General features: G+C 40.2%; 1 protein-coding gene across 7 annotated transcripts in view; it reads right to left on the bottom strand.

The window, feature by feature from the left end:
- The window catches only part of LOC124043265 (alpha-catulin-like), a 142,494-nt gene that overhangs the window by 3,334 nt on the left and 122,230 nt on the right, over positions 1-16,930 (bottom strand). For all 7 annotated transcript variants that reach the window (XM_046361651.1, XM_046361653.1, XM_046361652.1 and 4 more), the window contains one exon: positions 8,738-8,857. In XM_046361651.1, coding sequence (XP_046217607.1) covers positions 8,738-8,857 — 120 coding nt within the window. The remainder of the gene's footprint in view (positions 1-8,737; positions 8,858-16,930) is intronic.

The following is a 16,930-nucleotide window of genomic DNA, read 5'->3' as shown; positions in this document are numbered from 1 at the left end:
TAAACCTCTCACTACAGTGTTTCTAACCCTCTCACTACAGAGTGTTTCTAAACCTCTCACTACAGAGTGTTTCTAAACCTCTCACTACAGTTTTTCTAACCCTCTCACTACAGAGTGTTTCTAAACCTCTCACTACAGTGTTTCTAAACCTCTCACAACAGTGTGTTTCTAAACCTCTCACTACAGTGTTTCTAAACCTCTCACTACAGTGTGTTTCTAAACCTCTCACTACAGAGTGTATCTAAACCTCTCACTACAGTGTGTTTCTAAACCTCTCACTACAGAGTGTTTCTAAACCTTTCACTACAGTGTTTCTCAACCTCTCACTACAGTGTGTTTCTAAACCTCTCACTACAGTGTTTCTAAACCTCTCACTACAGTGTTTCTAACCCTCTCACTACAGAGTGTTTCTAAACCTCTCACTACAGAGTGTTTCTAAACCTCTCACTACAGTTTTTCTAACCCTCTCACTACAGAGTGTTTCTAAACCTCTCACTACAGAGTGTTTCCAAACCTCTCACTACAGTGTTTCTAACCTTCTCACTACAGAGTGTTTCTAAACCTCTCACTACAGTGTTTCTAAACCTCTCACTACAGTGTGTTTCTAAACCTCCCACTACAGTGTTTCTAAACCTCTCACTACAGTGTGTTTCTAAACCTCTCACTACAGTGTTTCTAAACCTCTCACTACAGTGTGTTTCTAAACCTCTCACTACAGTGTTTCTAAACCTCTCACTACAGAGTGTTTCTAAACCTCTCACTGCAGAGTGTTTCTAAACCTCTCACTACAGAGTGTTTCTAAACCTCTCACTACAGAGTGTTTCTAAACCTCTCACTACAGTGTTTCTAAACCTCTCACTACAGTGTTTCTAAACCTCTCACTACAGTGTTTCTAAACCTCTCACTACAGTGTTTCTAAACCTCTCACTACAGTGTTTCTAAACCTCTCACTACAGAGTGTTTCTAAACCTCTCACTACAGTGTTTCTAAACCTCTCACTACAGAGTGTTTCTAAACCTCTCACTACAGTGTTTCTAAACCTCTCACTACAGTGTTTCTAAACCTCTCACTACAGAGTGTTTCTAAACCTCTCACTAGAGAGTGTTTCTAAGCCTCTCACTACAGAGTGTTTCTAAGCCTCTCACTACAGTGTTTCTAAACCTCTCACTACAGTGTTTCTAAACTCTCACTACAGAGTGTTTCTAAACCTCTCACTACAGAGTTTTTCTAAACCTCTCACTACAGAGTTTTTCTAAACCTCTCACTACAGTGTTTCTAAACCTCTCACTACAGTGTTTCTAAACCTCTCACTACAGTGTTTCTAAACCTCTCACTACAGAGTGTTTCTAAACCTCTCACTACAGAGTGTTTCTAAACCTCTCACTACAGTGTGTTTCTACACCTCTCACTACAGAGTGTTTCTAAACCTCTCACTACAGTGTTTCTAAACCTCTCACTACAGAGTGTTTCTAAACCTCTCACTACAGAGTGTTTCTAAACCTCTCACTACAGTGTTTCTAAACCCCTCACTACAGTGTTTCTAAACCTCTCACTACAGTGTTTCTAAACCTCTCACTACAGTGTTTCTAAACCTCTCACTACAGTGTTTCTAAACCTCTCACTACAGTGTTTCTAAACCTCTCACTACAGAGTGTTTCTAAACCTCTCACTACAGTGTGTTTCTAAACCTCTCACTACAGTGTGTTTCTAAACCTCTCACTACAGTGTGTTTCTAAACCTTTTCACTACAGTGTGTTTCTAAACCTCTCACTACAGAGTGTTTCTAAACCTCTCACTACAGTGTGTTTCTAAACCTCTCACTACAGTGTGTTTCTAAACCTCTCACTACAGTGTGTTTCTAAACCTCTCACTACAGTGTGTTTCTAAACCTCTCACTACAGATTGTTTCTAAACCTCTCACTACAGAGTGCTTCTAAACCTCTCACTACAGTGTTTCTAAACCTCTCACTACAGTGTTTCTAAACCTCTCACTACAGTGTTTCTAAACCTCACTACAGTGTGTTTCTAAACTTCTCACTACAGTGTTTCTAATGCTCACTACAGAGTGTTTCTAAACCTCTCACTACAGTGTTTCTAAACCTCACTACAGAGTGTTTCTAAACCTCTCACTACAGTGTTTCTAAACCTCTCACTACAGAGTTTCTAAATCTCTCACTCCAGTGTTTCTAAACCTCTCACTACAGAGTGTTTCTAAACCTTTCACTACAGTGTTTCTAAACCTCTCACTTCAGAGTGTTTCTAAACCTTTCACTACAGTGTTTCTCAACCTCTCACTACAGAGTGTTTCTAAACCTCTCACTACAGTGTGTTTCTAAACCTTTCACTACAGTGTTTCTCAACCTCTCACTACAGTGTGTTTCTAAACCTTTCACTACAGTGTTTCTAAACCTCTCACTACAGTGTTTCTAAACCTCTCACTACAGAGTGTTTCTAAACCTCTCACTACAGAGTGTTTCTAAACCTCTCACTACAGTGTTTCTAAACCTCTCACTACAGTGTTTCTAAACCTCTCACTACAGTGTTTCTAAACCTCTCACTACAGTGTTTCTAAACCTCTCACTACAGAGTGTTTCTAAACCTCTCACTACAGTGTTTCTAAACCTCTCACTACAGTGTTTCTAAACCTCTCACTACAGTGTTTCTAAACCTCACTACAGTGTGTTTCTAAACTTCTCACTACAGTGTTTCTAATGCTCACTACAGAGTGTTTCTAAACCTCTCACTACAGTGTTTCTAAACCTCACTACAGAGTGTTTCTAAACCTCTCACTACAGAGTGTTTCTAAACCTCTCACTACAGTGTTTCTAAACCTCTCACTACAGAGTGTTTCTAAACCTCTCACTACAGTGTTTCTAAACCTCTCACTACAGAGTGTTTCTAAACCTCTCACTACAGTGTTTCTAAACCTCTCAGTACAGTGTTTCTAAACCTCTCACTACAGAGTGTTTCTAAACCTCTCACTACAGTGTTTCTAAACCTCTCACTACAGAGTGTTTCTAAACCTCTCACTACAGAGTGTTTCTAAACCTATCACTACAGTGTGTTTCTAAACTTCTCACTACAGTGTTTCTAAACCTCTCACTACAGTGTTTCTAAACCTCTCACTACAGAGTGTTTCTAAACCTCTCACTACAGAGTGTTTCTAAACCTCTCACTACAGTGTGTTTCTAAACCTCTCACTACAGAGTGTTTCTAAACCCCTCACTACAGAGTGTTTCTAAACCTCTCACTACAGAGTGTTTCTAAACCTCTCTCTACAGAGTGTTTCTAAACCTCTCACTACAGAGTGTTTCTAAACCTCTCACTACAGAGTGTTTCTAAACCTCTCACTACAGAGTGTTTCTAAACCTCTCACTACAGAGTGTTTCTAAACCTCTCTCTACAGAGTGTTTCTAAACCTCTCTCTACAGAGTGTTTCTAAACCTTTCACTACAGTGTTTCTAAACCTCTCACTACAGTGTTTCTAAACCTCTCACTACAGAGTGTTTCTAAACCTCTCACTACAGAGTGTTTCTAAACCTCTCACTACAGTGTTTCTAAACCTCTCACTACAGTGTTTCTAAACCTCTCACTACAGTGTTTCTAAACCTCTCACTACAGTGTTTCTAAACCTCTCACTACAGAGTGTTTCTAAACCTCTCACTACAGTGTTTCTAAACCTCTCACTACAGTGTTTCTAAACCTCTCACTACAGTGTTTCTAAACCTCACTACAGTGTGTTTCTAAACTTCTCACTACAGTGTTTCTAATGCTCACTACAGAGTGTTTCTAAACCTCTCACTACAGTGTTTCTAAACCTCACTACAGAGTGTTTCTAAACCTCTCACTACAGAGTGTTTCTAAACCTCTCACTACAGTGTTTCTAAACCTCTCACTACAGAGTGTTTCTAAACCTCTCACTACAGTGTTTCTAAACCACTCACTACAGAGTGTTTCTAAACCTCTCACTACAGTGTTTCTAAACCTCTCAGTACAGTGTTTCTAAACCTCTCACTACAGAGTGTTTCTAAACCTCTCACTACAGTGTTTCTAAACCTCTCACTACAGAGTGTTTCTAAACCTCTCACTACAGAGTGTTTCTAAACCTATCACTACAGTGTGTTTCTAAACTTCTCACTACAGTGTTTCTAAACCTCTCACTACAGTGTTTCTAAACCTCTCACTACAGAGTGTTTCTAAACCTCTCACTACAGAGTGTTTCTAAACCTCTCACTACAGTGTGTTTCTAAACCTCTCACTACAGAGTGTTTCTAAACCCCTCACTACAGAGTGTTTCTAAACCTCTCACTACAGAGTGTTTCTAAACCTCTCTCTACAGAGTGTTTCTAAACCTCTCACTACAGAGTGTTTCTAAACCTCTCACTACAGAGTGTTTCTAAACCTCTCACTACAGAGTGTTTCTAAACCTCTCACTACAGAGTGTTTCTAAACCTCTCACTACAGAGTGTTTCTAAACCTCTCACTACAGAGTGTTTCTAAACCTCTCACTACAGAGTGTTTCTAAACCTCTCACTACAGTGTTTCTAAACCTCTCACTACAGTGTGTTTCTAAACCTCTCACTACAGAGTGTTTCTAAACCTCTCACTACAGTGTGTTTCTAAACCTCTCACTACAGAGTGTTTCTAAACCTCTCACTACAGTGTGTTTCTAAACCTCTCACTACAGAGTGTTTCTAAACCTCTCACTACAGAGTGTTTCTAAACCTCTCACTACAGAGTGTTTCTAAACCTCTCACTACAGAGTGTTTCTAAACCAACACTAGACACACCAAACACACACAACCTCCATCTCCTGCTCCATTTAAAAATACTTTTCAGCAATGACCTTTGCCTGATTAAAACACCCTTAATTCCCTTGTGACAGACAGAGTGGACCGATCTGTCTGGCTAATGACAACTTGAGGGGAAAGCCAATGCCCATCTAACAGATCCACATTAATCAGAGAAGCCCAATGGTTGTGTCCCAAATGGCACCCTATTCCCAACATAATGCACTTCTTTTGACCAGAATCCTATGGGCCCTATTCAAAGCAGTGCACACTATATAGGGAATAGGATGCCATTTGGGATGTGCCCCATGTTATTCTCTCTTCTCTCATCCTGATTGTAACCTTCCCCATTAGTACAAGGTGACCAGTGTCAGTTGATCACTGTCCAACAGATTTTAAGAGGTTCATTAAGCTCAGTGTCATTATAGGGTTTAATTTTACAATAATGTTTTTATGATTGACCTCTGTCTGTAAAGCAGTAACAAATGTTTGCCCAATGCTGTATTAAGAATGGGTTGACTGTCTCTTATCATTGCAGTTCATCAATACTCCTTTGCCAGGTTTCAGTGCATTCTCTCACACTCCCTATAACCATGGCCATGTCTGAATACCCATACTTGCATTCTAAATAGTAGGCATTTGAGTTATGCGAAAAAGTTAGTTTTATAGTATGTGCAATTTAGAACATTTTGTACACTTTAAATGCCAGGATGTCGTACTGTATTTTGAGACACGTGTGTCTGACAACAGCTGTTAATCAGCTGAAGGGACGCGCTGTACCAACACCAACGAATGGCGGGAATCAACACAATTTTTTATTTTTTTATTTCTCCTGTATTTAACCAGGTAGGCTAGTTTAGAACAAATTCTTATTTGCAACTGCGACCTGGCCAAGATAAAGCAAAGCAGGTCGACACATACAACAACACAGAGTTACACATGGAATAAACAAACATACAATCAAAAATACAGTAGAAAAATCTATATACAGCATGTGCAAATGAGGTAGGATAAGAGAGGTAAGGCAATAAATGGGCCATGGTGGCGAAGTGGTGCAGAAGATGAATGTGCAAGTAGAGATATTGGGGTGCAAAGGAGCAAGATAAATAAATAAATACAGTATGGGGATGAGGTAGATTGGATGGGCTATTTACAGATGAGCTATGTACAGATGCAGTGATCTGTGAGCTGCTCTGACAGCTGGTGCTTAACGCTAGTGAGGGAGGTAAGAGTCTCCAGCTTTAGTGATTTTTGCAGTTCGTTCCAGTCATTGGCAGCAGAGAACTGGAAGGAGAGGCAGCCAAAGGAACAATTGGCTTTGGGGGTGACCAGTGAAGTATACCTGCTGGAGCGCATGTTACGGGTGGGTGTTGCTATGGTGACCAGTGAGCTGAGATAAGGCAGGGCTTTACCTAGCAGATACTTGTAGATGACCTGGAGCCAGTGGATTTGGCAATGAGTATGAAGCGAGGACCAGACAACGAGAGCGTACAGGTCACAGTGGTGGGTAGTAAATGGGTTTTTGGTGACAAAACGGATGGCACTGTGATAGACTGCATCCAATTAGCTGAGTAGAGTGTTGGAAGGTATTTTGTAAATTACATTGCCAAAGTCGAGGATCGGTAGGATGGTCAGTTTTACGAGGGTATGTTTGGCAGCACGAGTGAAGTATGCTTTGTTGCGAAATAGGAAGCCGATTCTAGATTTAATATTGGATTGGAGATTTCATGTTTAATGTGAGTCTGGAAGGAGAGTTTACAGTCTAACCAGACACCTAGGTATTTGTAGTTGTCCACATATTCTAAGTCAGAACCGTCCAGAGTAGTGATGCTGGACGGGTGGGCAGGTGTGGGCAGCAATTGGTTGAAGAGCATGCATTTAGTATTACTTGCATTTAAGAGCAGTTGGAGGCCACGGAAGGAGAGTTGTATGGCATTGAAGCTCATCTGGAGGTTTGTTAACACAGTGTCTAAAGAAGGACCAGAGGTGTACAGAATGGTGTCGTCTGCGTAGAGGTGGATCAAAGAATCACCAGCAGCAAGAGCGACATCATTGATGTATACAGAGAAGAGAGTCAGCCCGAGAATTGAACCCTGTGGCAACCCCATAGAGACTGCCAGAGGTCCAGACAACAGGCCCTCCGATTTGACACACTGAACTCTATCAGAGAAGTAGTTGATGAACTAGGCGAGGCAGTCATTTGAGAAACCAAGCCTGCTGAGTCTACCAATAAGAATGTTGTGATTGACAAAGTCGAAAGCCTTAGCCAGGTCGATGAATACGGCTGTACTGTAATGTCTCTTATCGATGGCGGTTATGATATCGTTTAGGATCTTGAGCGTGGCTGAGGTGCACCTATGACCAGCTCTGAAACCAGATTGCATAGCGGAGAAGGTATGGTGGGATTCGAAATGGTTGGTAATCTGTTTGTTAACTTGGCTTTCGAAGACCTTAGAAAGGCAGGGTAGAATAGATATAGGTCTGTAGCAGTTTGGGTCTAGAGTGTCTCCCTCTTTGAAGAGGGGGATGACCGCAGCAGCTTTTCAATCTATGGGAATCTCAGACGATACGAAAGAGAGGTTGAACAGGCTAGTAATAGGGGTTGCAACAATTTCGGCAGATCATTTTAGAAAGACAGGGTCTAGCTTGTCTAGCCCGGCTGATTTGTACGGGTCTAGATTTTGCAGCTCTTTCAGAACATCAGCTATCTGGATTTGGGTGAAAGAGAAGTGGGGGAGGTTTGGGTGAGTCGCTGTGGGGGGTGGAGGGCTGTTGATCGGGGTAGGGGTAGCCAGGTGGAAAGCATGGCCAGCCGTAGAAAAACACTTATTGCAATTCTCAATTACTGTGGATTTATCTGTGCTGACAGTGTTTCCTAGCCTTAGTGCAGTGGGAAGCTGGGAGGAGGTGCTCTTATTCTTAATGGACTTTACAGTGTCCCAGAACATTTTTGAATTTGTGCTACAGGATGCAAATTTCTGCTTGAAAAAGCTAGCCTTATCTTTCTTAACAGCCTGTGTATATTTGTTCCAAACTTCCCTGAAAAGATGCATTTCACGGGGGATGTTCGATGCTAATGCAGAACGCCACAGGATGTTTTTGTGCTGGTCAAGGGCAGACAGGTCTCTAGTGAACCAAGGGCTATATCTGTTCCTGATTCCAAATATTTTTGAATGGGGCATGCTTATTTAAGATGGCGAGGAAGGCACTTTTAAAGAATAACCAAGCATCCTCCACTGATGGGATGAGGTCAATATCCTTCCAGGATACCCGTGCCAGGTCGACTAGAAAGGCCTGCTCCCTGAAGTGTTTTAGGGAGCATTTGACAGTGATGAGTGGAGGTCGTTTGACCGCTGGCCCATTACGGATGCAGGCAATGAGGCAGTGATCTCTGAGATCTTGGTTGAAAACAGCAGAGGTGTATTTGGAGGGCAAGTTGGTTAGGATAATATCTATGAGGGTGCCCATGTTTACGGATTTGGGGTTGTACCTGGTGGGTTCATTGATCATTTGTGTGAGATTGAGGGCATCAAGCTTAGATTGCGCATTAGATGACGCATTCTCTGTAGGATGGGCCTTGTATGCTGATATTTGTTGCTTACCACATTTGTTTTTTACTAAACAGTACGTTCTAAACAGTATGTAGTACAATTAGTATACACAGTATGCAGTTTAAGTGAGTAGTAGGCAAGCTAGATTTTAGACAAAGGTTTATTTCAACATGGTAGAACCCTATTTATAGTCATGTGCTCTCCTGGCAATATTTGTATTGTATTCTTTATGACAAATCTAATTAATAAACTAATCCTTGGCGGACTATTGTAACATAGAACTTAAAATCCAGTCATTGACAACAACACCATAGTTCAACATATTAGGTACAGCTAGTATATCAATAATAGTAATCAATCAATCAAATGTATTTATAAAGCCTGTATTTATAGTACCTTCTGGAAGGTGGCAGTCTTGCCCTGTACCGGCGTCCTCACCCCCATCTGCAGCTGCTGGCATAAGCCCATAAGCTTCTCCATCTCCGACAGCACTACCACCTTCTCTTCATCCATCAGCTGTTGAAGAGGGATCAGGAGAGAAATATTTAGTATATCAAAACACAAGTCAAAATTTGATGACAAAATAAATGTTAAGTTATATGAAAATAAAAGTACAAATGTGATCACCAAAAATGAAATGTAGTTTTAGAACAAAGTGAAAATGTGATCATAAAGACACATCTAGTTATATAAAAATACAGGTAAAAATGTGATCACAAAAATAAAAAAGCACAGCAAAGGTATAGGAGGTTAGGATGGAGTAGATGCATTCAAATCTAACAGTGCCTAAAGTCTCTTATTTGGGTCAAAACAAAGTGAATGATATTATTGTACATTAGAATAGATCTCTGTAGTACCATTCACATCCTCTGGTAATAATACTAATAAAAGTGTTTCAATTGAAAACATTAAGGCTAATTAGCATAAATAACTTGTGCAGCTGCACAAGCCTGCTTCATTCCAGAGTGGTGGGGAATCGATTAGCCAATGTTTGTTTGAAGTAATTAATCAAACGCTGCTGAGCTGAAGTGCTGGATGTGTTGATTATGTATTAGTAGTTTGTGTGTGTGTGTGCATATGCACATTTGCCTGCACACGTGTGTGTGTATTAGTGTTTGGGTGCCCTCTCCAGAGAACAGGGTTAGCCAATGCTGATAACCACATTGCCACTTTCCCCAGAGACGGATGGCAGTCATTAATGTCTGTCAGAGGGGGCATTTAATTAAACTCCAGGACCTGGGCACTTTGGAGAGAGGGAGGCATGCTAACTTGTTTCTTTGATTTGAGTACAGAGGAAACTGAAACTGGTTAACAGGATTAATTTCCTGCCCTGTGTATGTGATTTACGGTCGTGCAGTAGGCTACCTGGGTGGAGAATCAAATCAAATGTTATTTGTCACGTGCTGAATACAACTGGTGTAGACTTGACCGTGAAATGCTTGTTTTCGAGCCCTTCCCAACGATGCAGAGTAACATAAGAGGAAATAGTAACACAAGCAATAAAATAACTTGCAAGAATGGAGGTACACTGAACAAAAATATAAACGCAACATGTGTTGATCCCATGTTTCATGAGCTGAAATAAAAGATCCCAAAAATGCACACAAAGCTTATTTCTCTCAAATTGTGTAAAAATGTGTTTACATCTCTGTTAGAGAGCATTTATCCTTTGCCAAGATAATCCATCCAACTGACAGGTGTGGCATATTATAAGATGATTAAACCTCATGATCATTACACAGATTCACCTTGTGCTGGGGATAATGAAAGGCCACTCTAAAATGTGCAGCTTTGTCACACAATGCCACAGATTGCTGCAGTCAGATGCAATTGGCATGCTGACTGCAGGAATATCCACCAGAGCTGTTTCCAGATAATTTAATGTTAATTTCTCTACCATAAGCCACCCCAAATGTCGTTTTAGAGAATTTGGCAGTAATTGGCACAAACTGTCAGAAACTGTCTCAGGGAAGCTCATCTGCATGCTCGTTATCCTCACCGGGGTCTTGACCTGACTGCAGTTCGGCTTATCTTCGATGGCCAACGGGCCGCTGGAGAAGTGTGCTCTTCATGGATGAATCCCGGTTTCAACTGTACCGGGCAGATGGCAGACAGCGTGTATGGTGTTGTGCGGGCAACTGGTTTGCTGATGTCAATGTTGTGAACAGTGTGCCCCATGATGGCATGATAATGCGCAGCTTCATGTCACAAGGATCTGTACACAATTCCTGGAAACTGAAAATATCCCAGTTCTTCCATGGCCTACATACTCAGACATGTCACACATTCAGCATGTTTGTGATGCTCTGGATCGATGTGCACGACAGCGTGTCCCAGTTTCTGCAAATTATCCATCAACTTCGCACAGCCATTGAAGAGGAGGGGACAACATTCCACAGGCCACAATCAACAGCCTGATTAAATCTATGTGAAAGAGATGTGTCACACTGCATGGGGAAAATGGTGGTCACAACAGGCACAGACTGCTTTTCTGATCCACGCCCCTACCTTTTTTGTAAAGTATCTGTGACCAACATATGCATATCTGTATTCCCAGTCATGTGAAATCCATAGATTTCAATGGACTGATTTTCTTATATGAACTGTAACTCAGTAAAATCTCTGGAATTGTTGGATGTTGCATTTATATTTTGGTTCAATATATACAGGGAGTGCCAGTACCAGATCAATGTGCAGAGGTACTTTATTTTTTTATTTTATTTTACCTTTATTTTACTAGGCAAGTCAGTTAAGAACAAATTCTTATTTTCAATGACAGCCTAGGAACAGTGGGTTAACTGTTCAGGGGCAGAACAACAGATTTTGTGCCTTGTCAGCTCTGGGATTTGAACTTGCAACCTTTCGGTTACTAGTCCAATGCTCTAACCACTAGGCTACCCTGCCGCCCCAGTACGAGGTACTTGAGATAGATATGTACATAAAGGAAGGGTAATGGGACAAGACATCAGGATAGATAATAATAAGGTACTTTAGATATGTACATAAAGGCAGGGTAAAGTGACTAGGCATCAGGCTAGATAATAATAAGGTAGGTTAGATATGTACATAAAGGCAGGTTAAAGTGACTAGACATCAGAATAGATAATAATAAGGTATTTGAGGTAGATATGTACATAAAGGCAGGGTAAAGTGACTAGACATCAGGATAGATAATAATAAGGTATTTGAGGTAGATATGTACATAAAGGCAGGGTAAAGTGACTAGGCATCAGGATATATAATAATAAGGTATCAGAATAATAAGTCCCAGAAGCAAGGGGAACCCTCAGAAGGTGGAGCCGACTCACAGATAAAGGGTCAAGAAAAAAACCAGGAAGAGGAAGAGAGGGTGCTGGAAGGGATCTATGAACAATAGAGAAAGAGACTATAGAGATTGGCTGGATTTACCGTGTATGAGCTGGATTGTTTTGGACTTACCTGTTGGCGTTTGGACCTGGACCTACCGAGAACCCGATTCGTGTACCGAACCCTGCTATCCTTGACCTCGCCTACGGCCTGGGTGGACCAGGACGGAGAAACAAACGAACAGGTACTGTCCTGTTCGAAAGAACTCTCATTCTTGGGTGATTTGGTGACAGGTTACCACTTAGTTTGTGACAAACGCTCCTAACCTTGAAGAGGTTTGCCACAATATATACATAAAGGCAGGGTAAAGTGACTAGGCATCAGGACAGATAATAATAAGGTATTTGAGGTAGATATATACATAAAGGCAGGGTAAAGTGACTAGGCATCAGGATAGATAATAATAAGGTATTTGAGGTAGATATATACATGAAGGCAGGGTAAAGTCACTCGGCATCAGGATAGATAATAAGGTATTTGAGGTAGATATGTACATGAAGGCAGGGTAAAGGGACAAGGCATCAGGATAGATAACAATAAGGTATTTGAGGTAGATATGTACATGAAGGCAGGGTAAAGTGACTAGACATCAGGATAGATAATAATAAGGTACTTTAGATATGTACATAAAGGCAGCGTAAAGTGATTAGTCCTCAGAATAGATAATAATAAGGTATTTAAGTTAGATATGTACATGAAGGCAGGGTAAAGGGACTAGGCATCAGGATAGATAATAATAAGGTATTTAAGGTAGATATGTACATAAAGGCAGGGTAAAGGGACAGGATCAGGATAGATAATAATAAGGTATTTAAGGTAGATATGTACATAAAGGCAGAGTAAAGGGACAGGATCAGGATAGATAATAATAAGGTATTTAAGTTAGATATGTACATAAAGGCAGGGTAAAGGGACAGGATCAGGATAGATAATAATAAGGTATTTAAGGTAGATATGTACATAAAGGCAGAGTAAAGGGACAGGATCAGGATAGATAATAATAAGGTATTTAAGTTAGATATGTACATAAAGGCAGGGTAAAGGGACAGGATCAGGATAGATAATAATAAGGTATTTAAGGTAGATATGTACATAAAGGCAGAGTAAAGGGACAGGATCAGGATAGATAATAATAAGGTATTTAAGTTAGATATGTACATAAAGGCAGGGTAAAGGGACAGGATCAGGATAGATAATAATAAGGTATTTAAGGTAGATATGTACATAAAGGCAGGGTAAAGGGACAGGATCAGGATAGATAATAATAAGGTATTTAAGGTAGATATGTACATAAAGGCAGGGTAAAGGGACAGGATCAGGATAGATAATAATAAGGTATTTAAGGTAGATATGTACATAAAGGCAGGGTAAAGGGACAGGATCAGGATAGATAATAATAAGGTATTTAAGTTAGATATGTACATAAAGGCAGGGTAAAGGGACAGGATCAGGATAGATAATAATAAGGTATTTAAGTTAGATATGTACATAAAGGCAGGGTAAAGGGACAGGATCAGGATAGATAATAATAAGGTATTTAAGGTAGATATGTACATAAAGGCAGGGTAAAGGGACAGGATCAGGATAGATAATAATAAGGTATTTAAGGTAGATATGTACATAAAGGCAGAGTAAAGGGACAGGATCAGGATAGATAATAATAAGGTATTTAAGGTAGATATGTACATAAAGGCAGGGTAAAGGGACAGGATCAGGATAGATAATAATAAGGTATTTAAGGTAGATATGTACATAAAGGCAGGGTAAAGGGACAGGATCAGGATAGATAATAATAAGGTATTTAAGGTAGATATGTACATAAAGGCAGGGTAAAGGGACAGGATCAGGATAGATAATAATAAGGTATTTAAGGTAGATATGTACATAAAGGCAGGGTAAAGGGACAGGATCAGGATAGATAATAATAAGGTATTTAAGGTAGATATGTACATAAAGGCAGGGTAAAGGGACAGGATCAGGATAGATAATAATAAGGTATTTAAGTTAGATATGTACATAAAGGCAGGGTAAAGGGACAGGATCAGGATAGATAATAATAAGGTATTTAAGTTAGATATGTACATAAAGGCAGGGTAAAGGGACAGGATCAGGATAGATAATAATAAGGTATTTAAGGTAGATATGTACATAAAGGCAGGGTAAAGGGACAGGATCAGGATAGATAATAATAAGGTATTTAAGGTAGATATGTACATAAAGGCAGAGTAAAGGGACAGGATCAGGATAGATAATAATAAGGTATTTAAGGTAGATATGTACATAAAGGCAGGCAGGGTAAAGGGACAGGATCAGGATAGATAATAATAAGGTATTTAAGGTAGATATGTACATAAAGGCAGGGTAAAGGGACAGGATCAGGATAGATAATAATAAGGTATTTAAGGTAGATATGTACATAAAGGCAGGGTAAAGGGACAGGATCAGGATAGATAATAATAAGGTATTTAAGGTAGATATGTACATAAAGGCAGGGTAAAGGGACAGGATCAGGATAGATAATAATAAGGTATTTAAGGTAGATATGTACATAAAGGCAGAGTAAAGGGACAGGATCAGGATAGATAATAATAAGGTATTTAAGGTAGATATGTACATAAAGGCAGGGTAAAGGGACAGGATCAGGATAGATAATAATAAGGTATTTAAGGTAGATATGTACATAAAGGCAGGGTAAAGGGACAGGATCAGGATAGATAATAATAAGGTATTTAAGGTAGATATGTACATAAAGGCAGGGTAAAGGGACAGGATCAGGATAGATAATAATAAGGTATTTAAGGTAGATATGTACATAAAGGCAGGGTAAAGGGACAGGATCAGGATAGATAATAATAAGGTATTTAAGGTAGATATGTACATAAAGGCAGGGTAAAGGGACAGGATCAGGATAGATAATAATAGGAGTAAAAAAAGAACAGAGTAGCAGCAGCAAATTACAAGTCTAAAAGTGAGTGTGTGCATGTGTGTGTGTAATGATCTTAATGTTTTTCCTCATAGTCCTGGACTATCGGACCACCATTTTATTACGTTTGCAATCGCAACAAATAATCTGCTCAGACCCCAACCAAGGAGCATCAAAAGTCGTGCTATAAATTCTCAGACAACACAAAGATTCCTTGATGCCGTTTCAGACTCCCTCTGTCTACCCAAGGACATCAGAGGACAAAAATCAGTTAACCACCTAACTGAGGAACTCAATTTAACCTTGCACAATACCCTAGATGCAGTTGCACCCCTAAAAACTAAAAACATTTGTCATAAGAAACTAGCTCCCTGGTATACAGAAAACATCTGGGCTCTGAAGCAAGCTTCCAGAAAATTGGAACGGAAATGGAGCCACACCAAACTGGAAGTCTTCCGACTAACTTGGAAAGACAGTACCGTGCAATATCGAAGAACCCTTACTGCTGCTCGATCATCCTATTTTTCCAACTTAATTGAGGAAAATAAGAACAATCCAAAATGTATTTTTGATACTGTCGCAAAGCTACCTAGAAAGCAGCATTCCCCAAGTGAGGATGGCTTTCACTTCAGCAGTAATAAATTCATGAACGTATTTGAGGAAAAGATCATGATCATGAGAGAGCAAATTACGGACTCCCCTTTAAATCTGCGTATTCCTCCAAAGCTTAGTTGTCCTGAGTCTGCACAACTCTGCCAGGACCTAGGATCAAGGGAGACACTCAAGTGTTTTAGTACTATATCTCTTGACACAATGATGAAAATAATAATGGCCTCTAAACCTTCAAGCTGCATACTGGACCCTATTCCAACTAAACTTACTGAAAGAGCTGCTTCCTGTGCTTGGCCCTCTTATGTTGAACATAATAAACTTGAAAAAGCCAAACCTTGACCCAGAAAATATAAAAAACTATCGGACTATATCGAATCTTCCATTCCTCTCAATTTGTTTAGAAAAAGCTGTTGCGCAGCAACAATGAATACAAAAAATGTATACAAAATGCTAGGGTCTGGTTTTGGACCCCATCATAGCGCTGAGGCTGCACTTGTGAAGATGGTAAATGACCTTGCAATGGAGTCAGACCGAGGCTCTGCATCTGTCCTCGTGCTCCTAGACCTTCGTACTGCTTTTGATAACATCGATCACCACATTCTTTTGGAGAGATTGGAAACCCAAATTTGTCTGGCCTCGTTTAGATCTTATCTGTCGGAAAGATATCAGTTTGTCTCTGTGAATGGTTTGTCCTCTGACAAATCAACTGTACATTTCGGTGTTCCTCAAGGTTCCGTTTTAGGACCACTATTGTTTTCACTATATATTTTACCTCTTGGGGATGTAATTCGAAAACATAATGTTAACTTTCACTGCTAAGCGGATGACACACAGCTGTACATTTCAATGAAACATGGTGAAGCCCCAAAATTGCCCTCGCTGGAAGCCTGTGTTTCAGACATAAGGAAGTGGACGGCTGCAAACTTTCTACTTTTAAACCCGGACAAAACAAAGATGCTTGTTCTAGGTCCCAAGAAACGAAGGGATCTTCTGTTGAATCTGACAATTAATCTTGATGGTTATACAGTCGTCTCAAATAAAACTGTGAAGGACCTCAGCGTTACTCTGGACCCTGATCTCTCTCTTTTGATGAACATATGTTTCAAGGACAGCTTTTTCCATCTACGTAACATTGCAAAAAATCAGAAACTTTCTGTCCAAAAATGATGCAGAAAAATGAATCCATGCTTTAGTTACTTCTAGGTTAGACTACTGCAATGCTCTACTTTCCGGCTACCCGGATAAAGCACTAAATAAATTCAGTTAGTGCTATATACGACTGCTAGAATCCTGACTAGAATCAACATTTTGTTTCATATTACTCCAGTGCTAGCCTCTCTTCAATGGCTTCCTGTTAAGGCAAGGGCTGATTTCAAGGTTTTACTGCTAACCTACAAAGCATTACATGGGCTTGCTCCTACCCATCTCTCCGATTTGGTCCTGCCGTACATACCTACACGTACGCTACTTACAAGACGCAGGCCTCCTAATTGTCCGTAGAATTTCTAAGCTAACAGCTGGAGGCAGAGCCTTCTCCTATAGAGCTCCATTTTTATGGAATGGTCTGCCTACCCATGTGAGAGACGCAGACTCGGTCTCAACTCTTCAGTGGGTCATATGATTGAGTGTAGTCTGGCCCAGGAGTGTGAAGGTGAACGGAAAGGCTCTGGAGCAATGAACCACCCTTG

This window comes from Oncorhynchus gorbuscha, linkage group LG09 (genome assembly GCF_021184085.1).
Source record: "Oncorhynchus gorbuscha isolate QuinsamMale2020 ecotype Even-year linkage group LG09, OgorEven_v1.0, whole genome shotgun sequence".
NCBI classification, from domain to species: Eukaryota; Metazoa; Chordata; class Actinopteri; order Salmoniformes; family Salmonidae; genus Oncorhynchus; species Oncorhynchus gorbuscha.
Note: the sequence above shows the minus strand (reverse complement) of the source record. Positions and strands in the feature narration are given on the sequence as shown.